General features: G+C 34.7%; 2 protein-coding genes across 3 annotated transcripts in view; both read left to right on the top strand.

Annotated features, from left to right (window-relative positions):
• Positions 1-357: 357 nt before the first annotated feature.
• rwdd4 (RWD domain containing 4) lies at positions 358-7,609 on the top strand. 2 transcript variants are annotated; one of them, NM_001005985.2, is given in 9 exon segments: positions 358-586; positions 830-910; positions 3,163-3,272; positions 4,372-4,522; positions 5,084-5,195; positions 5,284-5,333; positions 5,462-5,464; positions 6,573-6,598; positions 6,851-7,609. In NM_001005985.2, coding segments are annotated over 9 exon segments (561 nt in total). In that variant the 5' UTR covers positions 358-562; the 3' UTR covers positions 6,855-7,609.
• Positions 7,610-9,554: 1,945 nt separating this feature from the next.
• The window catches only part of rell1 (RELT like 1), a 48,356-nt gene continuing 30,847 nt past the window's right edge, over positions 9,555-27,063 (top strand). Inside the window, 1 exon segment of the mRNA NM_001201360.1 lies at positions 9,555-9,849. Within this exon segment, the coding sequence (NP_001188289.1) occupies positions 9,810-9,849 (40 nt within the window). The 5' untranslated portion in view covers positions 9,555-9,809.

The raw sequence follows: 27,063 nt of genomic DNA, 5'->3' as shown, positions 1-27,063 counted from the left end.
ATAATCACTTTATAGAGTATTCATCACTGAGTTTAAAACTCAAATGAGTAGAATTAACTTACTATTGAGATAACTCCACTGATTGATGACTGGTTTTTTACAGTGTATTTGTTTTGGATTGTTGACAGAAACATACTTAAGTTAATCAAAATTTACAAATGACAATTTATTTGAAGCCTATATTCATAAATTATATTAATTCCAATCTATCATTAATAATTACAAACTTTTGATGGATAAATTTTGTCACAATGTAAAGCCATACAGGTTTACATGTAGCCTAATGTTTTGCCGCCATCTAGAGTATATTAAGAGAAGTTGCAAGGTCGGTGAATTTCTGCACTCCAAACCTGCAGGCGGCAATAGTGTTACTGTACTGTCTGAGATCACACATTTCTCTGTTTTAATGCTGTGGTGACTCCTTTAAAGCAATTTCTTAGTTACATTTAGGATTCATTAAACATGTTGGTCTTTATATGTACTTGAACGTTATTTTGGCTTAAGTCCGCTAACACAGCAGCGCTGTTTATGACAGGTTTAAAGTGCTGGAAAGGCGAAGAAAATGACTGCCAATGAAGACCAGGAGGTGAGACTGATAGAGCTAAAGCTAACGCACATGAACTTAAAGATGTGGAGGTTTTATGACGGCTGTGTGTCATAAATCTTATTAACATCATGTTTATACACATGCTTAGCCTAATAAAATATAACATTTTTAACAACTAAAAAGGACAATGTTTGTATTACTGACTTTGTAGTATTTCGTTGAATATACCATGTCCAAAACATAGTAATACCAGGTTGTGTTAACTGAATTGTTTGTGTGCAGATGGAGCTGGAAGCTTTGCGCTCTATCTATGAAGGAGATGACTGTTTTAAAGAGCTCAGTCCTGTTTCCTTTCAGTTCAGGGTAAAACAACTTTCTTATTCCTATTTTTACATTTAATCTGTTAAAATGTATCTATTTTCATGCTTTTAGTCCTTACTTGCTAGATACTAGTATATCTTTCATCAAGTAGAAGTGATTCTTTTAAAATATTTTAACATTTCTTTATGAAATACTAGGCTTGTTTGTATTAGTACTTAAACGTTAGGTAAGATACCAGATTGAGGTAAAGTTGTTTTTTTCTATTCAGTCTTTCTCTGTAATAATAAAATTGCAAAAAAGCATTCTTTGGAATTTCTAAATCATAAAATCATATTAGCAGCCAATGACCATCGAAGTACAACATTGTTCACAGTCTAATAAACAGTGTTAATGTTGTTTTGAAGTCATACGTGCATGTGATTTCAGACCCCATATTCAAAGTAGTGTAATAAACAATACAGAGAGCATGCCAAGTTGTCACTGAATGAATGTGTGAATATAAAACCAACTTAACCTCAGTAAAATACCTTTTACTAATTTACAACTACTACTTATTCACTAGATACTACAAATGTTTGATCCGTAATTAAGATTAAACTACTTATTTTTGACTAATCTCTGTATTTAAATTATGACTAGAGAAACTCCATGCAAACATCAACCTTGCCATAATATACGTTAGTACGGAAAATAATTACGGAAAATGTTTCTTAGTTTTTTGTGTAAGCAAGTATTTTAAAGTACTTTAGAAATACACCAAAAAATGAATCTGTCAAAGTTTTCAAACAATTGTATTTGATATCCCAAAGTCCCACAAGTGGCAGTTTCACATCGGTCACATCCATAACAAAGAGGTGTCACATCCATATTGACACTTTTTTTTTTTCCTCATAAAGAAAAAAATACTCAATAAAATAAAATCAATTTTTGTTCTATAGAGAACCAACTTCTACCCTTTTGATTATCATGATTTCTTTTAGGTCATTCAGTTTAATTCACAGAATTTCTACAAAGTATGGTGTGTACTGTTAACTCGCACACTTTTTTGTCACATCCATAACGCAGGCTTATTTTCCTCATTTACGATGTTTCAATATAATGTTAACATATACTTTCTATGTGAATTTATGTTTGGAGTTTTTACTGCAAACGTCACATCCATAACGCTGGAATTGCTCACTACCATTTTTTTATGTATTTATTGTGTATAATAATGTATATTCTAGTTCCTAATATTAGATAATAGTACTATGATCTATTTGACTAATATTTCTTCATTAAATACCAGGCTGGTTCATGTTATACCAGTACTTATTGGTTACATAGTACTTGTAATTATTTAATAGTACTTATTCACTACACTACAAATGTTTGATCTGTCACTAAGATATGACTTATAGTAGTCTTGTGTTGTCTGCATTGCAATTATGACTACATGTAGTTATCCATTGTGTATATATAATGTGTTTTTACATTCAATTTTTTAATAGTTAATGCTAACTAGTAGTTAGTCTAATCTATATATAGTATTTATTATGTACTCTCACACTTTATTTTTAAATAAAGTCTAGTTTATTTATTATTAAGGATGATTAAAAAAATACTACAACTTTGAAAATCTGTATTTAATCAAAGAAACATTATGGAACGTCTATGGAAGAATACTTAGAGTTTTTCAAAACTTCGGAGCTTCCTTAAATCAACAACACAAAGAGCTTGGCTCTACATTTCTTCTTTGCAGAGTTCTCGATTTTCAAAGTTGTGGTATTCTTTTTGAATTACCCTGTACACTAGTATTTATTTATTCATTAGATGCTAGTGGCTATTGATTAGCTACTTGCACTTATTCAGTAGATACTAGCCTACTTCATGTTTGCTATATTTTAGTACTTATTAGAAATGCTACTAGCAGCGTGTTTATTTAATTTCATTTTATTGGGAACATTTTAATATATTTATCTTTACAGTGGTCATTCCGACTTGAAATAACATATTAATTATTAAATACAGTAGGAGATTTGTTTAGGATAAAAACAATGTTACAAAAATATGGCAATGGTATGAGATGGTAAAACTTATGATATAAGGGATTACCATATTCATATACTATAGAATTTCATTTTGAAATGTAATAAAATTGCAATCTATTATTGCTTTTGTTTGGAGTATTTACCTCTTTATGATGAATCACTTTCCTCAATTTTGCTTAAAAAAAAAAAAAAAAAAAAAGCTTCAGCAAAATGAATGAATATAAAAATCATTATTTGTTATTTATTTATTTATTTATTTTGCAGGTAGGAGATCTTGATGATTGCAAATCCTTCCTACTTGAAGTGTCTTGGCCAGAAAACTATCCTGAAAGTGCACCATGCATATCATTAGATGCTTTTTTTAACAACAGACTGTAAGTTGTTTAGAATGTATATGTTTTTGCTTTTTCTTAGCTGAGCCGTTTATGGTTCAATAGTCACAAACTTTAAATATTTTTAAGGTATTGCAAGATATTTGAATGTTAAAGCCTCTTACACACAACACAAAAAAGCTTCAGTTATTTGATCCAAAAATACAGTCAAACAGCATTGCTTCAAATATTATCACTAAATTTAATTGTCTGTAATTGTAATCTCAGTGAGAGCAAAGCTGAATTTTCAGCATCATTTATTACTCCAGTATTCAGTGTCACATGATCTATCATAAATCATTCTAATATGTAATATGCAAATTTATAAACAAACACCATTTATTAGAATTGGACCATTTTGCAATATTGTAAAAATTATTTGGTAACACTTTACAATAAGGGATAATGTACATTTAGCCATAATAGCCGTAATTGTTTTTACTGGTCATTATCTGGAATGTTCAAATATTCCATAAAGTGAATAAATACTGTAAAAAAAAAAAAAAAAAAAAAAAAAAAAAAAGATGAATTAACTTTGTTACACAATTTTTACAATATTCATTTTTGTTAATGTTAGTTAATGTAAATGAAGTCATTAATTGTTAGTTCTTGTTAACTCACAGTGCATTAACTATTATTAACAAGCACCACATTGGGATTTAATAATGCAATAGTAAATGTTGAGCTATGATTAATAAATACTGCATTAGTATTCGTCATGTTTCTTCTCATTAAACAAACAAACCAAAAAAATAAAAACATTAACATTAGCAGTTGGAGTCTTATTATGATGTGTGACTAAGTATTTGTGACTTTTGATCATCATAATGTGATAATATTGCATTCAATAATAATTATTCAATCAGCAATTATTTATTTATTTATTTATTTTGACCTTGAAATGACAGGCTTCCCCCAAAAGATAATAAGGCAATGGACAAGAGGCGTCATTGTGGGAAAATATATATTTCTTAGCTTTTATTTACATTTGAACAAAAGTTTTTAATTAATTTGTGTACTATATATTTGTACATTAAAATTTGGTTTAGGATATTAGGTTTAACAGGATTAAACGTGCACATCTTTTTTTTTTTTTTTTAAGATCTGCACAGACAAAGCAGTACATTCTTTCAAAGATGAGTGAACAGGTGGAAGCCAACCTGGGCACTGCAATGATGTACACACTTTTTGAGTGGGCCAAAGAGAGCAAGGAAACACTCATGGAAAACCACCAGCCTGTGACCTCTGCTGTGGTTTGTATACATTAGGTGTTATATGATATATGGGTCACACTTTATTTTGATGGTTCGTTGATTTTGAGTTACATTGCATCTACAATCCAACTAATTCTCATTAGATTATAAGTAGACTGTTAGGTTGGGGTTAGGGTTAGTGTAAATTGACATGTACAAGTTCCTTATAGTCAGTTAAATGTCTGTTGAAGAAGCAGTATCAGCAGATATTATGCAGACAGTCTATTAATACTCGAATGGACCATCAAAATGAAGTGTTACCAATATATTTGATATGAAAATATGTCACTGAATATATTTTGCAATCACTTGAATGGTACTTTCTCTGTTGTGACTGACCCTGAAGTGTGATATAAATATATGCCACTCTGAATACAGTATGCAATCACTTGAACAGTGCTTTCTCTGCTGTCACTGACTCTATATATCTTTCAACAATCAAATCGCATGGTTTAACTGCTGGAGCTCTCTTGTAGCTATGGATACTGCCTTGTTGCATTTATATTTTCTTATTTTTATCACAGCTCCTGTAAGTAATGTAATAACTGTATTGTTTCTCAGACCTTGATATCCAGCAGCGATGTTATGAATAATTCCACCTCTGTCAGTAAGAAGAAGGAGAAGAAAGAGCAACTAACTAAAGCACAGAAGAGGAAACTGATTGGAAGAACAGGTCAGTATATTGTTAGCCATGAAACAAAAGAATTCTGGCTTCTTGTTTGAATGCACATTGATGTGAAACTGTTGTTTGCAATGAATAGATAATAAGGGTGAATTGCCAAGAGGATGGAACTGGGTGGATGTTATTAAGGTAGGGTAACATGAGAAGATTTACTATGATAAGGCATTATTAAATTCAGAAACATGTTTTATAACTTGTATTTTTTTCTCTTTCACATGGATTCCCACACACTGCTACATTTCACATCCATCAAACAGCATGTAAGTCATTTATTTATATTTAAAAAAAAAAATAAAAATAACATACAGTGGCCTCAAAAAGTGCAGTTGAAGTCAGAATTATTAGCAGCCTTGTTTTTTTTCCCCCCAATTTTCTGTTTAACGGAGAGAAGATTTTTTTCAACTCATTTCTAAACATAATAGTTTTAATAACTAATTTCTAATAACAATATAATACACATTATTTGACTAGATATTTTTCAAGACACTTCTATACAGCTTAAAGTGACATTTAAATGCTTAACTAGGTAAAGTGGGTTAACTAGGCAGGTTAGGGTAATTAGGCAGGTTATTGTATAACGATGGTTTGTTTTGTAGACTATCGAAACAAATATAGCTTAAAGGGGCTAAACATTTTGACCTTAAAATGGTTTTTAAAAAATTTAAAACCGCTTTTATTCTATCTGAAATAAAACAAATAAGTCTTTCTCCAGAAGAAAAAAAAATATTAACAGACATATTGTGAAAATGCCCTTGCTCTTTTAAACTTCATTTGGAAAATATTCAAAAAAGAAACTAAATTTAAAGGGGGGCTAATAATTCTGACTTCAACTGGATTTCTGATTGTGAGTCTAAATGTATGCCAAACATTTGGAATGATTTGTCTTAATATTAAACCATTAAATATTTATTTTTAATGAAAAATCCACTTAAACAGGTGATTTAAATGTCTTAATTAATAAATAATAATACAGTAAAAATGTTTACAATAGATAAGTGTTTGAAAGTAGTTCAAACCTCTGTTGAACTGTATTGATCTACGACAATTCTCTTTGGAAGCAGTTGGTTAAAAGTAACTTAAAAAACTTTTGTCTAGCATTCTAGGAAAAGTGCAGATGCTAATTTCTTTAAAGATATATTTTGAATTAAAAATATGAAAATGTAAATTCTGTCATCATTTACTCAACCTTTCACTTGTCACAAACCTGTTTGAATGTCTTTTTTCTGTTCAACACAAAATAAGTTATTTCGAAAAAATAAAAAATAAAAAACCTGGACACCCGTAACCATTTGTTTTTTCTACTATGGAAAACAATGGTTACAGGTTTCTAACATTTTTTTTCAAAAAATCTTATTTTGTGTTTAACAGACGACAGAGCAAAGGGAGAGTAAATGGTGAGTAAATTTAAATTTTGAGGTGACCTATCCCTTTAATTTTCAGTTTCATTTGAAACAGCTCTTCTTTTTCATGTGATCATATCATTAAAACAATAATTATTACTACAACCATTATGTAAAGCTTAACATTCAAATGTTTGAAATCAAAACTTTTAATACTTAAAATAGATTTATGATCTAAGGTGAAAATTAAACTGTAATACATGTGATCTTTTGATATTTTCATCGGTCTTTTTTCTTTTAATATAGCTGAGCAAAACTGGAGGAAAAGATGATGATTAAAGATATACTTCAGAAGGACTGATCAGTATTGCCGGATGAATGTATGGGGAAATTGTTTCTTTGTGCAGTTTTATATATATATATATATATATATATATATATATATATATATATATATATATATATATATATATATGCACACACATACACATATGAAAACTGAACTGAATTCTCCAGCCATGATTTCAGTCTACCTGAAACTATAGGAGGTGATTTGACACAAGGAGCTTTACCCTCACAAATACATCCCCGGAGCCTCAGTAGTGTGTGATAATTTATGCTGAGCCACAAATGAACATCATGTGGCTTATGATGGGTGGAAAATGCTTATAATTTGGAACTAGTAGAACAGTTGGGTGTTACCAAAAAAAAGATAACATAAGTGTTCTGTCATCTATTGTAATGTTCATTTAAAAGAAAAAAAGTGATCAAGTGTACTTGAGTGCAGTCTACTCTTTGCTGACAGGGTTTCTGAAATAAAATAAGTATGCATTAGCTGGTAATGTAAATTTATCATGGGTGGCCCAATGAGGACATTTGAATAAGTACTAAATATGTATGGATTAATAAAACATTTTCTGAGGAAACTCTTTGCATTTTTTTAAACAAGAAAACAAAAACATTTTGTTATATGCAAACAATATTTTTGTGGGGAATGTGGGTGTGGGCTTATGAAGAAATAAAGTGTTTTAATGACAATACAGATTAAACAGTTTGTTTAATGTGAAAACATTGTGTCAACATTGATTAGCATTGGGTGGGGAGCATTTGCTTTACACTTAAAAATACAGGGTGTCCGCGGGGTCCTAAAAAGTCTTTAATCTCGAAATCTAAATTTTAGGTCTTAAAAGTCTTACATTTTCTGAAATCTTGTGTTGTAGGTCTTAAATCATCTTAATTTGCCTTTATTAATGTATTGCTACCCAATCTGGCCATTAACACACATATGATCAACATTCATTCATTCATTTTCTTTTCGGCTTAGTCCCTTTATTATTCTGGGGTCGCCACAGCGGAATGAACCGCCAACTTTTCCAGCACATTTTTACACAACGAATGCCCTTCCAACCACAACCCATCTCTGGGAAACATTCACACACACTTATTCGCACTCATACACTACGGACAATTTAGCCTACCCAATTTACCTGTATAGCATGTCTTTGGACATGGGGAAAACCGGACCACCTGAAGGAAACCCACGCGAACACAGGGAGAACATGCAAACTCCACACAGAAACGCCAACTGACCCAGCCGAGGCTCGAACCAGCGACCATGCTGTGAGGCAACAGTACTACCTACTGCGCCACTGCATCTCCCATATGATCAAAAATCAATCTCAAAAAAACTTTTCACTTTTTGTTTAAAAAGGTAATTTTGAACTCTATAAACAATAATGATTTAATTATTTTCTCTACAATAACATTTGTTTAAAAGTGCTCGATGCGTTTACTGCTGAGGACAACGACCTGGACAGATTGTTGTATTGTTGTTTTTAAAAACCTTTAAAACATTTGTTCATTTTTAATTTTTATTTTAAAGAACGTTTGTTCGGGAAAAAGGTGTCTGGATACAAGTAGAGCTTGCTTGTTTTTACACAAAATTGAAAATATTTTACTTTTTTATTCTTAATGCATTATTGTATTATTAAATATATTAAATTAAATTTTTTGATGGGGCAAATTTCAATCTTTTCCATTTGGGCCATTTGAAAAATTCCTTAGTGTGCAGCAGCCCTTTATGAGTCTAAAATTTGGTCTTAAGATTAAATCAAAAATATGTGAAACCTGTAGAAACCCTGAAATAGTGTTTTCACAACTTTTTTAAATGTACAACTTGCGAAGGTTTTAGGGACGTCTTTTTGTAAAAACTATTTGTAAAATGTGTAAAATATAGAACGTTTTTTTTTTCTTGGTATTTGGTAATTGTATGCGTTGCGAGCTGTGTTTATAACACATTTATTGCAGGAATTTGAAAAAGAACTAAGTAAAGGCATTCTGTTTATGGATGGGAATTTTAAATATGGTATTGTTACAGGTACGTAACAGCCGGGAAATATTATTACTTATTTGGATGTGACCTGTGGTTTACACTGATTTAAATGAATAATTATATATGTTTAGCAAGTTTTAAAATAAGAGGCGGAAGTCAAAATCACATCTGCAAACAAACATATATTTGCTCTAATGGTGCACAATTTCAGAGAAAACTTTTACTATTTTAAATCAATCTAAAATGTTTATTTTAATGTTTTATGTAGGTCCAGATGATTAAATTACATGAAATGATCTTTTGCTTATTGTATTACTCTGGCCTAATTAAGGATTAAACATTTGTTGTTGCTTTGTAAATAAGGGAAAAACTACAAACAATTTTTTGCCCTTATCATAACATTGACGCAGTTTAATAACAACGTTTTTTTGTTTTGAGTCAACTTTACAACCAAACAAAGTGCATATACAATCCAGCATAAAGCCAATTTATTCAAACAAGGATGAGAAAACCCAAAACAAACACCACGCGGATGACGTGTAAGTTAGACCTTTTCCGGGGTTTGCTCTTCATTTGTGTCCTGCTGCTTGTAAACAGAAGTTTCTGCCCCCTACTGGACTGGAATCGCAGCATTTGCTTTCTTGCAAACCACCCCCATATGCACATTACAAGACAATTTTATATTGCGAAGTACCTTCTTAAAAGCTTTTCGTCATTGGGATATTGTGTTCTTCTTTACTTTTGAGTCCGAGTAAGTTGCTCCGGGCCGTGTAGTGCATTACAACTTTAAGAGTGGGATGCTCCTCCTCAAGCAGTGATCAGAATGAGGAAACGGCAGCAGTGACCGCGAATGTAAAAGCACAGCTCGAAGCTCACGCATCTGTGGACACTTCAGCCTGTGTCCGACTGCATCTGTGTCACACCGGTGGGCCGATGGCAGGTTCCTCATTGTCCACCAACTCCACGACGAGAGGTTAGTAGTTCACACTACTGTGTCTTCATGTGTGCAGGACAGATTGATTTGTGAAGACCTTCGGTAATATGAGAGTCACGCATCCACACGCACCTCTATTATATCGGTTTGTTTGGTAGCGCATTTGGATGAGAGCAGGGGGATCTTTTGAGCAAGGTGCGGTTGTCAGTCATAAAGTTTCTGGCGGACAACCAAGTATTGATCAAGCACGAACTGATACTGCTGTATGTCCGAGGTTTTATATTAGGGATTTATTAGTTCGTGGCAACGCCTGCATTAACTTTTATTGGCGTTAAAGGTCACACAACATTGCGTGATTAAAAGTTACAATGCTTAGTTGCTTGCTTCAGGTTTCATTTAGGAATGGGGATTGATTGTCTCAGTTGATGACCAGTAAAAGCTGCTTTGGCATTATCTACTATGTAAAAGCGATAGATTTTAGTTAAATTGCATCAAAAGCGTAGACTAACAATTAAGTTACGGTTTATAACACACACATGTTTTTTTTCAAACACGATGCTAATGTGGACCAGTTTGTATTTGGCTAGTTGGTACACCTGTTTCTAATTTGCCAATCAAACAATTCCAGAAAAGAAACCAAAACATTCTGCCATCAAGCTTTACCACAGTTCTTTGAGATTTATGAAATTACTATTTAAGTTATATGCTCTGTCATTCTTATTAACCCAGTAATCTATATAAAAAGTTTATTTACTAGTGTTATCAACAGCATTGTTTAAATTTCTGTATTTCAGTCTCCATACATTTAAATTGCATATTCCCTTGTGCTACAGGAGGAGACTGAATGTAAAACACTCTATAGCATGAAATGAATGTTAGCAAAACGTAGAGATTTTCAACCTTTATGCATTTTGATTGTCTTTTATACAGTTAAAATCCATGCACAATTTCCATACTTGTTTATCAGTTTATTTTACAATGTTATCAAGTCAAATAAGTACAATCAGTTAGGGGTGAGAGAGATGTCAGACAAGCAATCTTGATTGATTGATAACGATATACATTTCGATATCAGTTGTTCATGCTTTCAGATTTAAAAGAGTATCCTGACAATTACGGAAGCCACAAAATATTAGAGGGTCCATTGAATGGCATAACATTTTCAGGATAATAAATATTCGGTGGCCGAAAATTTGGTACCTCTCTCATATCAACGCGCTTTTTGATTCTCATTATTTCAGATTTCTGCTGTGTGATTGGCTCTTAGATCAATATAGAGAAACAGTCCAGAGCTTATCATTGTTATTGACATACATTTATTGCGATTCGATCGTTTTTCAGTCCAACCCTACAATCAGTATTTATCATAGATATATACACTAGATGTCGCATACGGCCCCTGAGCATGCGTCAATAGCACCGCCACAGTTGTACAGTGCTTCCAGGACAAATGTCATTCAATCGTACTGGTCAAGACAGTGTGCCAATGTGAAGATGCTGGACTTTAGCATTGTGTAGGGATGTAGTGACGAGCAAACAAAGAAAGCAATGCACAAAGGTATCATATTTCATACGTAAGATTTAGTTTTTTTATATTACAAACTTTTGTGCTTAACAAGTAACATTATTGATGATTGTACAGTCTCTGACTGCATTCACCATAAGACAAAGGAGCACCAACTCGCACTAAATACCAGGCTTATGCTAGTTTTGTTGAATAAAATTAGCAAACAATGTTATGAAATATGACAACAAGATGCTGCACTGCCAGAAACTTGTATTTTTGTCAACAAAGCAAACAAGTCATTCATAACGGGGATTCATATGAATCGCTCGACTTGGATTAGATCAAATTAAACAGGGAGGAAGGATAGTATATATCCATGCACACACACACACACACACTTTAGCGGCAATGCCCGTGCTGTCACATCCATCAATGTAGAAAAGTGATGTTAAATTATAATTTTCGTAATTTAAAAGAAATATTTGCATACTGACAACCAGAAAAACTCCCAATCATAGAAATATGTATTTATGTGTATATCTCTGGCTTTGGATGGCCACAGTCCTCCACTGCACTTTGATCTCACATTCATGTCAAAGAAGCGCTCCCCTGTACCAAAATGACAGCTCTGAAGACACATTCCTTCTAATAGACAACAGCAGGGTAGGCGACATCTAATGGATGTATCTATGCGTACTTATTAGTCAAGTAAAGGGACAGATTCCTCCTCCCAAGTCGAATTGCTCCACTTTGATTTTACTTTATAGCACTACTTTCTCAGCCATACGTTGTGTCATTAGTTTTGGTAATTTTAAATAAAAGTTTTGCCTCACGTTTGCACAATCGCCTCACAGCAAGAAGGTTGCTGGTTCAAGCCCCGGCTGGGTCAGTTGATGTTTCTGTGTGGAGTGTGGTGTTTCCGTAGTGTTTGTGTGTGAATGCAAGAGTGTATGGCTGTTTACTAGTGTTGGGTTGCAGCTAGAAGGGCATTCGCTGCGTAAAGCCTGGTTTATACTCGACGCGTCTGCTTGTTCACCTGAGTGTGCATGGCGAATGTGACGTCATCGTGGAGTTTGCGGATGTTCGCTTTGGGTGCACGCGACATGATTTCAGCTGGCGGTGCACACACCGCACAGCATTTTTTGAGACTCGAGCGAACAGTGCACGTGGCGCCTCGTTTGATTTAAGTTTAATATGAAACACTTTGAAGAGATTTTGTCTGAAACAAAATCTCTATGATCTCTGATAACCAGATGATCAATAATTCTTGGCTAGAAATAGCAACAGCCATGGAAAAGAACGTTTTTGTTAAAAGTTTTGGAAAAACCAGAGGGATAAGTTAAAAAACAAACAAAGAGGCCAGGGCAAAAATGAGCCAGGTAAACAATTACAGAAATATGTTTTCCACCAGTCATAGATTTTTACACTGATACTGTATATACACAATTGTAAATTTAGAACAGTTTAATAGTTCCAAAACTATAATTAAGGAATAGATTATTTCTTTGATAACTGGAAAGGATTTTTTGAACCTACCGTTTTACAATTTACTGATGGCCTGTTTCTTTTTAGGCTTTATTGGTGATGATGGTCAGGAATGTTGGGCCATTGTTGCCTTTTTAGCATAATAGCGGACAGAAACTAGCCAGACAGTAATGTTTGAATTGTGGAGCGTGCTAAATCTTAAAAAAACAAAAAAAAAAAACATTCGTATTTTTAAGTAAGTGTACTCTTTTATTTTGCTTTTATTTTTGCCATAATAAAAAATATATTTGTAGAGCAACCCATATTCTGTTGTCATTAATATTTTAATAAACTTTAATAGGTAAAACTGTCCGAGATATGAACAAAAGCAAGCAATGCGTCAAAGTTTGATTTTAAAAAGTCTTAAATGGTTATAAAAGTCCTTATAATCATTCAAATAATTTTCTAAAAACAATAAAAATAATTAACTTAAAATACTGAATGATATTAATGATATAACATAGTTCCGGAAACTTTCTACTTCTGTTTATTTGTCTGATTTAAGGGTCAGTTTCTTTTGATCACCCCCTGTCGTTAGAAAAAATATCACATCGATGATTGTGGCGAGTATAAAAGCCTCATTTGTTTCGCGAGGTGCACGCGCAGTCAGCTTAGGTGCGTAATGCGGCGCCAGGCGAAAGTATAAATCCAGCCTAAATCATATGCTGGATAAGTTGGCGGTTCATTCTGCTGTGGCGACTTCTGATTAATAAAGAAACTGTTTCATAAATGATTCAGCTACAAGTTCTTTTAACATGGGTACTCTAATCCCAAAAAGTTGTGTAAATCATATAATCAATTGAAAAACAATAGAGTATAAAATTACTTGTATAAGGATGTTGATTGTGTTACCAGTAAGTAAGTGAGACTGACTGCCCTGTCTTTTGCCCTGTCTTTTTGAGTTGTTCACGGGAGTGTGATGATGCTTAACAGTTCTTTTGCCATGGTTGTTTGTTTTGATTCTTGTGCCTGGTGGGCATCAAAGAATACCACGGGTGGATTAGTTCATGGTTATCTCTGCATCTAAAGGGATACTTCAGCCAAAAAAAATGAACATTTTGCCATCATTTACACTCCCTTCATTAGTTTCAGAACTGTTTAATTTATTTCGTTCTGTAGAACGGAAATATTTTGAAATTAGTAAACCTGAAAACCTAAACCGTAAACCTGTCATCATTGACTTCCATAGTATCTTTTACCGACCCATGCTTCATATACTTCATATAGAGTTCCGACCGTATGATAACCTTCGATAAAAATATCACAGTTTCCCAGCATCAAGGTATTGTGGTTACTGCACTAAAATAAGTTATTTTAAATTGTTTAGGTAAAAAAACAAGAACTTTTTTTGCATTGAACAATTTATTTTGTTTACAGAAATATTCAAAATATTTTGGAACGATAAACATGTCAGGCAAAATAATTGTAAGCTGAGAAATTTATGTACTGTTCCTTTTTTGCTGATGAAGGACTACTGAGACATTCCAAGCACGGGATGGGTCCTCCTGGCGTGGCAGAGTTCATCACAGCTTCAATACACATCTCTGCCATTTGCTCTTACAGTAACCATGTGCCTTTCACCCTACACAATTCATCTGCTCGTGATATTCTGTCATATTACTTTGTCATGTTTGATGTCATTTGACCGCTTATAACTTAAGCGTTGATGAAATCTACAGAGGCATTGATGCATACACAATCTATTTACTATTGTTAGGTCATGGCCTGAGGAGAGTGTTCATGTACTTCTCCCCCACTTTATCTCCTCTACTTTTCTTTCATGTCTAGCTGGTTTTTGGGGGTTTGTTTTTACTCATGTTTGACAATGCTTTGCTCATGGTATAAGAAGGTAAGGTAACTGTTACCTAAAGATATAGGAGAATGGCTTTTACTCTGCGTCTAACGCACATTAATGCGTAGCTTCATATGCTAACAAAGGCAGTTTCACTGTCTTTGTTACACAGTCGTTTATATGTTACAGAACCTTTAACATACAGAAATTGTATGTTAATTTGATTCAGTCTACTGTCTGGATATTTTACCATGTAACTTAATGAACAACTTTGCTCGCTTTTAAGGTATTGCCATTCTTTCTATTTTTTAATTATGATAACAACTTTAATGTAGTCTGATTAATTACAATTCAGTCAGATAAATAATTGGTTTAAACACACCATCCTCCAACTGCTTTATGTTTCCGATTACTGGTTCAGAAGTAATCGGAAATAAATAAATTATTGACTTTGCTGCTCAAAATAATGTTGCCCTAAAAATAAAGAAAATTTGTCTTTGATAATGGGCGAGGCAGTGGCGCAGTAGGTAGTGCTGTCGCCTCACAGCAAGATGGTCGCTGGTTCGAACCTCAGCTCAGTTGGTGTTTCTGTGAGGAGTTTGCATGTTCTCCCTGCCATCGCGTGGGTTTCCTCCAGGTGCTCCGGTTTCCCCCACAGTCCAAAGACATGCTGTACAGGTGAATTGGGTAAGCTAAATTCTGTAGTGTGTGTGTGTGTGTGTGTGTGTGTGTGTGTGTGTGTGTGTGTGTGTGTGTGTGTGTGGATGTTTCCCAGACATGGGTTGCGGCTGGAAGGGCATCCGCTGCGTAAAAACTTGCTGGATAAGTTGGCGGTTCATTCCGCTGTGGTGACCCCAAATTAATAAAGGGACTAAACCGACATGAAAATGAATGTCTAACACGTAAAAAAAAGAAAAGAAAATACGCCGCAGACAATTTTAGCAGTTTTAAAACCGTAAATTTTCTAAACCGCGGTAAATCATGGAACCATTATCATCCCAATCTTTATCCTCCCATGCTATAGTATATAGTATCTTTCTTCAAAAGGGAAAGGTTTGGAACCATTTGAGGGTAGTGACTGCATTTTAATTTTGGGTTGAACTATTCCTTTAAAAGTCAGTTCCCATATGGGGAGAAGAAATGAGTGAGACTTATTTCTAAAACCAAACATTTACATGAACTGGCCAGAAGCATTTAATTCTTCTGTTTAAAAATGTGACATATTAAAGTTGTCTTTCAAATGATCATAAAACATTGGTCTCAAATAATGCACACATAAAACATTGGTCTCAAATAATGCACACATAAAACATTGGTCTCAAATAATGCCCACAGTGTCTGCTGGGTATAGTCCACAATGTTCCAACTTGCCATTCTAATTGCTAATTGTAAAGAGGCAAAATATCTGTCTGGACAAAACAAAATAGAAACCATATCCAGTTTCCAGACAAATTTATTTCTGACTGGAGGGTCACAAGCAGCAGCTGATGTCTGAAAACACAGCGTGCCTGGATTATTATGTTACAGATAACTGTCACATGGCTGGACAGAACCTTTTGGATGGCTAATTGGAAACTACCAGTCTGAAATATGTTTTACATTTCAAATAAACTGTCCTATAGTTGTTTGCACAGATATAAAATAATTGTGTTTCGAGCAAACAACAGTGATGTGATCAGTCAAGGAAACAAAATGAAATGGACTGTTTATCTCGAATGCCTACCCACACGTTGCACAGATTACTTGTAATTAAACAACACAACACCCATTTCACGAACACTGTCATTCCCTTTCCATTTAAAGTCGAATGTGTGACTTTGTTTATGACTTCATTGCTTGTAACATTAGATAGCAACTGAGATTCCTTGATTGTTAGGCCTGGTTGCAAGAGGGGGTGGTAACTGCAGTGTGTTGCCTGAAATGTTTAGGCTATTGTTCACACATATTTGAGTCACGTCAGATCTCCTTCTTGCTAGTCATCCTGTCTCTTGAGAATTGCCCTGGCGTCGAGCCAGTTCAGCAAGATGAATGACCACTTCCTACACATCCAAACATACTCTATCATCAAGTGTGTAGGCTTGCTGGACTAGGCTTGCTGATATAAGGATTTAGAAAGGACATAATTTTGTCCTGTTTGTATCTTAACATGTTATATAATTTAACATTTTTGTTTATTGTTGCTTTACCAAAAGAAATTAAGCTTTTTTTTCACCATTTCATCAATGAAAAATATATATCTTGACATTATACCTTAAAAGGGATTTAGGGTATATGCACAACTAGAGTTTCTATCCATAACGATAAACTTCTGAATGGTTTATGTGACTTTTTTTTTTTCAATTTTATCAAGGTTCCTTGTACATCATCAATGTTGTAATTCAATTAAAATCTAATAATTTAAATAGACTTCGCCATTCATTTAGTTGTTCAAGCATAAAACGAGATTAAAAGTCATTTACATGCACACGGCCGTCATGATCAGCAGGCGAGTGCTGAAACCCCATTGAAAATACAGTGGTAAAATAAATTTCCATATTATAAAAACATGGCAGGAAAAAATAATTGAATGCAGTGCTTGTACATTTTGAGACCCGTTTATATCATATGTTTATCAGGCAGTGAAGATTACTGATTTTTAAAGACAACAGACCTTAAACGCAGATATTTTGTAACGTCATACAGTTCACCGGAAGAGTTTGACCCAGGTTACTGAAAAATAAAAAGTCCTCCTGCATATACCCTATTAGGCTAATTTCTGATGTAAAATAAGTGTGCATTTAAAGTTTCAGCATAAAATACAACAAATATTTTAATAGCTCTTTGAAACTGCATGTTTTAGGCTTTAGTTCAAATTGTGGCATTTGGTGACTGTCAGATTCAGATGAGACTGTGCTCCCAGCCCTTCGCTACAGATTGCTACAGAATAACTGTGTCCCAAATGGCTCACTTTAAACTATGCTCTTATCCACTATGTACTTATGCACTTTCACACTTAACAGCATAGTATATAGGGGTGTCAAAATTAATCATTTCTTCAATGCACCACGATGCAGACGCGGACAATTCGGTATCGGTTCAGTAATAATCATAACCGGTTATTACTGACGTCATTTACCTCATATGCGCTCTGTCACGAGGGAGACGATCGCGAGTATTTACAACGCTCTAACTACTTATTACTCATGAACTGTGCACAATTTCACTGTGTGTTTGAGAATGAAAGTAGCCTACCCCATCTCTCTCTCTCTCTCTCTCTCTCTCTCTCTCTCTCTCTCTCGCTCGCTTTCGCTCTGTCTCACTCTCTTTCTCACACACACACACAGTGGCCCATTTGACCTGCTGGCGTGACTTTTCTTTTTCTCTCGGCTGTTTTACAGCGTTACTTTTGGATACAGAAACGAGCGCGTGTCTGCAGAGTTTTCTCCACCGTGTCTATCATAGATCAGCTGTGAGATCGCCGCTGCCGCCTGCTGCTTATCATTTATCTGAAGAGCGCAGCGCACAAGAGCCAATCGCAACCGTTTTTGTTGAGGGTGTAACCAATCAAAGAGGTGTAATAGAACTAGACAAGTATCAGAAATTGAGCTGGATATTTATATTTGTTTATATTATTTGCTAAATGCTCATTTTTTTAAAAGTTACAGTTTATATATCTGACTGTTTGTATTAAATGACTAAATTGTATAACAAATAATAGCCTATATAAATATAAATATATTCATACATTTTAATACAAGAGCTGCTGCTTTGAAGAAAATATAAAAGCACCGTCAATGCACCGTGATGCACCGAAATATCGAATTGAACCGAATTGATGGCATGATAATCGTAACCGAACCGTGAGACTAGTGTAGGTTCACAGCTCTAATAGTATATGAATGCAGTGTTGTCCCAAATAAAACGCTAACATTTTTTTACTAAGCGAAAATTCTGGTTTAACAGTTGCCAAAATAGTTAAATAAATGACCAAACTACCAAATAATACCTGTCATGAGTATAATTGCACTAACCATCGGGAGGTAGTACAGTCACTCTTGAGGAAGAATACTGCTTTCACAATCCAAGAGAAATGAAGTTATCCAGCATCAGTGCTTAAAAGCTCAGCCACTTCCGCTTTTGCTTTTTCTGAGTGCATAAAGTGTTCATTATTCCACTCTTCATTTAAACGGTTGTATTAGTGGATCATCCAGGTATTTAAAGTGCACTTACTCTTTTTAGAGTTTTCAGTGTCAACGCACTACTTGCACTATTTATACTACTAAAATGACATAAAATAGTGCATAAGTTTGCAATTGCATGCACCTATTTCTATTTTTGCAGTGAGGAGTCATTTCAGAATGTGAATAGTGAAAGTGTCATGGAAGGATCAAACACCAGGGAGTTTTCTTTCGTGTTTGGTGCGTCTTCATTGTCGTTTAGTCTGACATTATTTAATTCAATTCACCTTTCTTTGTATAGCGCTTTTATTATGTAAATTGTGTCAAAGTAGCTTCACATAGAAGATCATAGCAAATGGAAACAGTGTCAGTTTAGTTTTCAGTGTTTAAGTTGTTCAGTTTAGCTCAGTTCAGTGTGGTCCAAACACTGAAGAGCAGATCCATCAATGCGCAGCTCTACAGATGCTGAACCATGCAAGCCAGTGGCAACAGCGGTGAGAAAAAATTTTTTTCCAATTGGCAAAAGTGAAGAATTAAAAAAAAAAAAAAAACTAGAGATAAACTAGGCTCGGTTGGGCATGACCATTTCTCCTATGGCATTATGACAGCTGAGATCTTATACAGTGTGACATGGGATCATGTTCATACAGTCTGACATTGTGTAGAGTTATAAAAAAAAAAAAAATCTCACTTGTAAGCTGGCCTTTAATTGGATCAGGATCAGATCATGGATATTCTGCTTTGAAAATGTCTGTTACGGGCCAGAATGCTGTCTTTTTGTTTTGTTTTTATTTAACTAGCCCAATGCCAGTTTAGCCAATTGTATTTCAGCACCCCGGGTAGTCTTGTTGGAAAACAGCATATTTTATTCTTTAATTCAGTCAGCATGTGTCCGCGACCTAATTGTGATCTTCAGTGGATAGTAGCAGTCTATGAGATGGGACGCAGATTCAGACTTACACATGAGGTGATTAATTAAATAATAATATAAATATTACGAGCTTCAACATTAGGTGAGCAGGAACTGAACCGAAATTAACCTTTTTTCTTGGTAGCACCAATGATCTTAACTTTAAAAATTTAGGCGCACCAGACAAAATTTAGTTGCACCCACCAAAAATTATGAGCCTGTTACTACACGATTTATACAGATTTATTGCGTTTGAAATCAACTCTAATCAAAACTAACATATAAACATAATTCTGCAGTGGAAAAGCCTAGTGAAAATGTGTTTTGATACAGGAGTGCAATACCTAGTTCAACCACTGAGTGTCAAACTTGCATACAGCACCTATAAACATAACATGCATGGCTTGTTCAATAAAACTTGAATCCTTTTTGGGGAAAAAATAAAAAAGGACCTATAATGATTAAATGTTATAAAGATTAATAAGTAATTAAAAATCCATTCACAACTTTTTAAATGTAAAATTTATCAAATTTCAGTTGCTTAATTTTAATATGTAATGAGACCTGTTCACAACAAGAATGCAAAATAGCTTTCTGCTTGTTACAACAGTGTTCCAGTGTTCATCTACTGCTTTACATAGTTAAACTCTTTAACGTGATGTAGATTCTGATTGTCTGTTTTTATTTTAATGTTTTAGTTCTAAAAGTTGATCCAATGACAGTGTTTCTCTTCAAGTGGCCTCTGTATTTTATTCAATTTTGGACAATTAATGGGCTTTAGTCTACAAACAAGGGGCCTTGCTGTTGAGAATGTGTTCATCACAGGACCACACAAATAAGGCAAAAAGGCAAAGGCATACTGTAGGTCAGGGCTATTCAATTAGTTTGTTATGGGGGCCGGTTCATAAAAAGCATCCCAAACGAAGGGCTGGAGAGATATGACTTGCTATATGAGTGATGACACAACTAATATAAGAGCCCATATGCTGTATTTGTGCTCCTAAAGACACCCATGTTGGCTTTTTCTACATTAAAATGTTAATTCATTATATTTTAAAACAACTGCATTGTCCAATTGACACTTTTTGTTTACAAACAATAAAAATGTTGTATCTCGCACAACAAAAGCATTGCATTGCTGAAGATGGCTTCTTCTACATTCAGACCCATTCATATGTTATGTTTTGAACAGCAGAAAAATTAGTGATGCAGCATTATACATTTTGGTTGTTTGGTTTGGTTGGTTGGTTCGTAGTCTGAAGAATAATCATGCTTTCACGGTTATCACGTCTAATCTAAATTAGAACAATAAGCTTTATATTAAGGAAGTAGCTATTTAGATTAACTGTTGTTATCATCTGGGTTGAGTGGGTTCATGTATGTAATCTTTTTAATAATAATTCATCTAACATATATTTTGTTAACATTGCACTTAAAGGCATGCACAACTCTCACTGTGAGATATACAGCGTGCGCCCGGACAGAGGCAAGCACGTTGCTCCGCTTGTGTGCGATATTGTCATTCTTGCATTAGGAATAACAATCTTGCAAGCGGAAACAACGTGATATGGGAACGGCCGCTGCTATAGTTAATCCGGTGTGTGTGCGTATTAGCCTCCGTGTACATACTTGGAACTTTAAACTAGCGCACAGGTGGCAACTTGTCATAACTTTTCCATGCAACAGAAATGCAGCTTAGAGAAGCCTTTATAATTAATTAACGACGAATTAACGGAGTTAATAGTGAAATCAGCTGATCGTTGCATTCCTAATAATGATTACAGTGCATTGTACAAAAGGCATTTTCTACAAAACGTATCCAAATGTTTTCAGCTGTCCGCACCACTAGCGTGTGGTGACTCATGCTCTGCGCAGCCTCTGCAGCTCATACTGAATTGAACAGATGCATATCACTTCATAGCTATTGTGGCCGTTTTTTGACTGAACTAAATTTAATTGTATGTCTTGGTCACACTATTTGGAGGGCCAGAACAAATTTCCTTGGGGGCCGGGTTGAATTGAATAGCCCTGGCATAGGTCATCTAGTTGATTTACTTTTGCAAATTCCTTTCTTTTTAGACTACTGGGATTTTGCATTCTGAAACGAAGTGTCCTTGCATGTGATGTGTAGTTATGCAGTGATAGATATCACACAATCGGCTCTTTGTCTGCATGTGTGCTGGTTTGGTGCAGTACATAGGATGTTGATGGCCAGAGTTCAGACTCTCAGAGACAAAGCAGAATTGCATAAAGTCAGCGTAAACTAGTAGTTACTGCAGACTTTTATTTCAGTATCATGATCTATTTTCAAATCACACTGAATAGGGCAAGTAGGTGTAATCCACATAATCATGCATAAACAAAATATATTGTCAATAGAACACCACAATTAGTCACCACAGAAACATCTTTTTCTTTCTTCTCTTTTCTCCTTTTCCTACTTTTTTTCTTAGTTTTTTAAGATGCTAATTACTTGTTAGTTGAAATAAAAACAGTCAGTGCCTGTTATCTATCTATCTATCTGTCTGTCTGTCTGTCTACCTATCTATCTTATTTTATAATAGTGTTTTACTGCATTCAGAAATATATTAAGAAATACATGCATGGATCCTCAGAATGGAGTCATTTCGGTTGATTCCAAAAATCTTCCTTGTGTTATACATTTGTGATTAAAATCTACACAAAAATCTAAATCTACAGTACCTTCAGTTTCAGAACTTGTTTTTAGGCTGTGGAAGGAATGCTTGGTATTTTCTGAAGAAATGTTTTTGGATTATTGTGACACAAGTATGATATTGATGGATGGTAAAGTTGTGGGTACATTTCAGTATAAAGGGCTCGCAAACCTGACGTCCCAGGGCACTCGTGCGCGATCGGAAAACTAGTGTAAAGGCGGCAGACCATTTTTATCAGACTCAGGCAAACTCCGCCTTTGCTTTCACTTCACCCCAAAGCCCTATCTGGCGCTCTTTAGCCCAAGGTATTAGGTGGGCTGAAAAAGTCCAGTCGCTGACCCAGAGGAGACCCTAATTTGGCTTGATTAGGCCCTAGACATTACTTTGGAAACGCGACTGGCTTTAGGCGTGACCGTGAAAACGCGGCTACATGTTTTTTGACGAGCTGTCTTAGTAGAAGGAAAATATAAACCTTTAATGGCCCGTTTCCACTGTCAAAAAGTGTACCGAACTGTATCGTACCACTTCTTCGACACCCTTTTGAAAGGGTACCAAACAGGAGAAAGGTACCAAAAGGTGGAGCTATGCGTGCAGCTGAACGCTGATTGATTACAGAGATAAGTCACAATCTTATGGAGCTAGCCAGAATGAAAAAAATGGAACCGCCATGTTTTTAACTACACAGCCGAAACATTACATGGAAATACTATATTCATACAATAACGAGCCATGGATGACCTGGGGTCCATTCTTCGTATGTGGATTACTCAGATGTATTTGGTTCTTGACGGTTTGACACGATCCAGGATCGTTTCGTTCTTCAGAACTGATCCGATGGTTGCTGTCATAGCAACAGTTCTGGTAGCTCAAACCTGGCTGGGAGCAGGTTCAGTTCACATAAACCGGATTAGATAGGGTAAGTTTTAAGCACAGAAAATACAGAAAGTATGTATCGAATTCTGATATTTTCTTACAGTAGTAGTTATATACACTTGGGAAAATAGTAACTATTTTTGAACTATGTATATAGTTAAAAAATATATATTAATAAAACTTATGCGGTCTGCACCCCTGAAATGAAAGTACAAAGACTGCCACCTGGTGGTGCAAAAAGAAAACTTATTGAAATTAACTTTTTAGATCACTTTAGTATCTCAATTAAGGTATTTTTTTTTTATGATAATAGACATGCACAATATGTAAATATTTTTTTTAAAGCAAAATGCATTTATGCAGTCATAAACATGTTTTGACTGTTAATATGAGGGTGATTTGATGCTTCACAAAAGTTGCAGACGCCTTTACCAATATCAAAATGCTTTTGAAAATATCCAGTTATTCTTTACACCTATTAAAAAAGTAGATACTATAATTCTACTATCGCTACTATAATAAGGAAAATCCGCTCTAACTAAATAATTGGCTCTTGACACATGAAAGGGCCAAGCATGCAGCCCACAACAAGGTGTAAAGTTATTGCGTATCATATTTAACAAACCGTTTACTTTGAATTTTATGTAATTTTGCTCACATGGATTATTGAATATTTTTCAGATGATGTCATTATTATGCTGTGCCGTCAGCCAGTCGTTGCATTGCTGATCATGATTTCGAGGATCGATAGATTTGTCCTTCACAACACAGGCAGAGATCTCAAATCAGTTCATCCAGACATTCTAATATGATTTATAGTGTATAGACTGTCATATTGGGGTGAAATAAACACACCCAGTCCTTTTTTTCAAATTTAACAACATAAAAACGGTGGACCAGTTGGAGGGGTTTTCAGATCGACCGCAACTTTACTTAGGAGTGCGGTTCCCCCGCCCACCAATATTGATTGTCAGCTGCACGCATTAACATGTCTCAGCAGTAATGCGTAAAATCATATTGACAAGACAGGACGAGCGCAAAGCAACCGGTAATAAAAGGTCTGTTCAGTTTGCTAGATTCATCAATCATCATCAGATGCATTTTGCATGTGAACTCTTCATATATTTCAATACCTTTCAATGCTGTCACACAGTAAATATTTATGTTTGTGCTGTGCTGCTGATATGGCAGCAATAGATCAACTTGTTGATAATAAAGAGGAAAAGCCGCAATACAAACAACTACCTCTCAAATAACGATGTGTTTCTCTCAGTTTAATTGCTTGTTCTGTTCTGAAATGCGTGGCAATGAAGCACACAAGGACTCGTCACTCACGCAGAGATGGATATATTTCTGACACAAAAATTCAGATACAGAAATAGAATGTGCTACGTTTTAAATTTATTTATCATGTTTTCTATTTAAATCATGTTCGCCTGTCTATAGCAGCAGTATAAATAGAACTCTAATGTCAGCTCCACATAATGACTCTCAGACCCCCGGTAAATCCTGGAGAAACACGTGAGGTCATTGTAAATGATTTCTTAGTATAGCCTATATTAAAGTGTCATACAATTACTTCTGCAGTTTGTAAGGGGTTAAGACTGAAAGATGTAGAGTGATGAAATAAGAGAGCGTAACTGAAGAGTGGAAATTTACAGGGATTACTGCGTCCCCTGAGTCACTCACTGCAGGGTACCATGCCAGTATCTGTCCTCTGTGCTGTTCTCCTAGGTCATTCTTCCCTTCTGCAATACTCTCTTTCACTCAGCCTTGCCCTTTCTGTCATCCTCTATGTATTTGACTGTCCAAACACTTGGCCTGTCTCATTTTGAGCTGCGTAATGTAGTTTTCTGTCTGTGCAGACACTAGCTCGCAGCACTTATTGAATAAGCTGTGCTGTTAGCTCTCTTATAAAGTCTCAGAGTATGGTAACTCAATCAAATATAGGTTTTAATCTAGCAGAAGCACAATTGTATGTCTAGACTGTTAACAACAGCGGTTTAATCAACATGTTGATGTTATGCTGGGGTTTAGCTGAAACATTCCAACAACACTGTCGTCTTTCTTGTTAGGGCATATCAGGTTGAATAGATTTCCTTTTAGAAGTGGTGTAGATATGTTCTGAAAGTAAAAATAACATTTGTTTCCTTAATAGCAGAATGCCTTTTAGTTGTAGTGTCATTTTGTTAAAGCTATTAATCTGCATGTGCAATGCATTAAAAAAAACAAAAAAAAAACTGTTCATTAGTGGTGTTAAACAAACTACATTTCCCAAGATAGTATTCCAAAGAACAGGTTATGTGACTTATCTTGGAAACATTAAGCTTATGTAAGTTGATAACCGTTGAGTTCAGGGTATGCAAGTAGTCATAGCAACTTTTGCTCTGAACATTATATGTTATAATTAGTATCTAACAAATAATCAGGGTCCGCTCTGGCAAATTTGCTGCTTAAGCAAGATTGAACCTGATGATCCTTGCTTTTTTAGGCCGTTCCAGCAATATTTTTTGATCAAACATTTATACAGTACTATTTTGTTAACATTATTAAAGTTATTAACTAGTAATATTAACAATGAACAATGCATGTATTTATTATTTTTTATGTTATTAATAATCCACTTTATTTAAATGGTAAACACTGAAACTGTAAAAAGTCACATTATAATTTAAATAAAAACGGCAAGAATTATAACTGGTAGATACTCAAATTTTGAACACTTCTCTAGCTTACAGTAGGCCACCGATTAATCTCCAAAATAAATTTGAAGTGTTTTGTTTTCCAATGTGATCACCACAAATTGGAGAAGAAACATTAGTTATAATTTTTTCTTGAACATGTTGCCATTTTAGTACCTCCACTTACAAACATTACAAAATTAGCTTAATTCAAATATGAATTGTCAAATTTTGACAGATTTAAATTATTATCATGACCAGGACAATTTCAATTCATTTCCAGTCATTTCATTTATTCATTTATTAGGCTATATAATATGACCTCTGACTTTGTCCTGTCTTCTCTTCTTTTTCTTACCTGGTCACCAGAGTGCTTCAGTGTTTTAGTATGGTGGTTGTTTATTATGTGTCTATAACAATTAGGTTACTGTATGTGTAAATGCATAGGTGAGGATTGATCATGTCGAACTGGGTGAGTCTAGAGAGAGATCAGAGTTATGTTTTTGTAGGACAATTATTTTATGCAATATTTGATATTCACAGTGTTGACATTTAGTATAGACAATAAAAATATAAGTATTGGCGGAGCTCCTAGCATTTGCCCTTTGCTACAGACCCGCCTTGCAAATAGTATAATTAATTGATTGGTTGATTGATTGATTGGTTGATTAATTAGTTAATTAATTCATTCAATCATTCTTTTGATCATTCATAATTTTTTTTGGCGAATTCCCTTTATTAATCAAGGGTCGCCACAGTGGAATGAACTGCCAAATTATCCAGCATATATTTTATGCAACGAATGCTCCTCCAGCCACAACCCATCTCTGGGAAACACCCATACACAGTCATTAACACAGAAGAAACCGGAACACTCAGAGGAAGCCCACGCCAACACAGGGAGAACTAGGGCTGGGTATCATTCCAAAATTTTATATACCAATACCCTGATATACCCTGACATAAACAAAAACTTTGGTTTTATTTTTTTCAGAATGTGTGTGACACTTTTTACGGCAGGGTTATCTCTAAGACCAATAAACAAAGGAACAAAAGTACAAAATGAACAAAGTGTAATGGAGAACATGTAAACTCTACACAGAAATGCCAACTGACCCAGCTGAGGCTTGAACC

This window comes from Danio rerio, chromosome 7, assembly GCF_052040795.2.
Source record: "Danio rerio strain M-AB ecotype USA chromosome 7, GRCz13ab, whole genome shotgun sequence".
Classification (NCBI taxonomy): Eukaryota; Metazoa; Chordata; class Actinopteri; order Cypriniformes; family Danionidae; genus Danio; species Danio rerio.
This window is presented reverse-complemented; position numbering and strand designations above follow the sequence as displayed.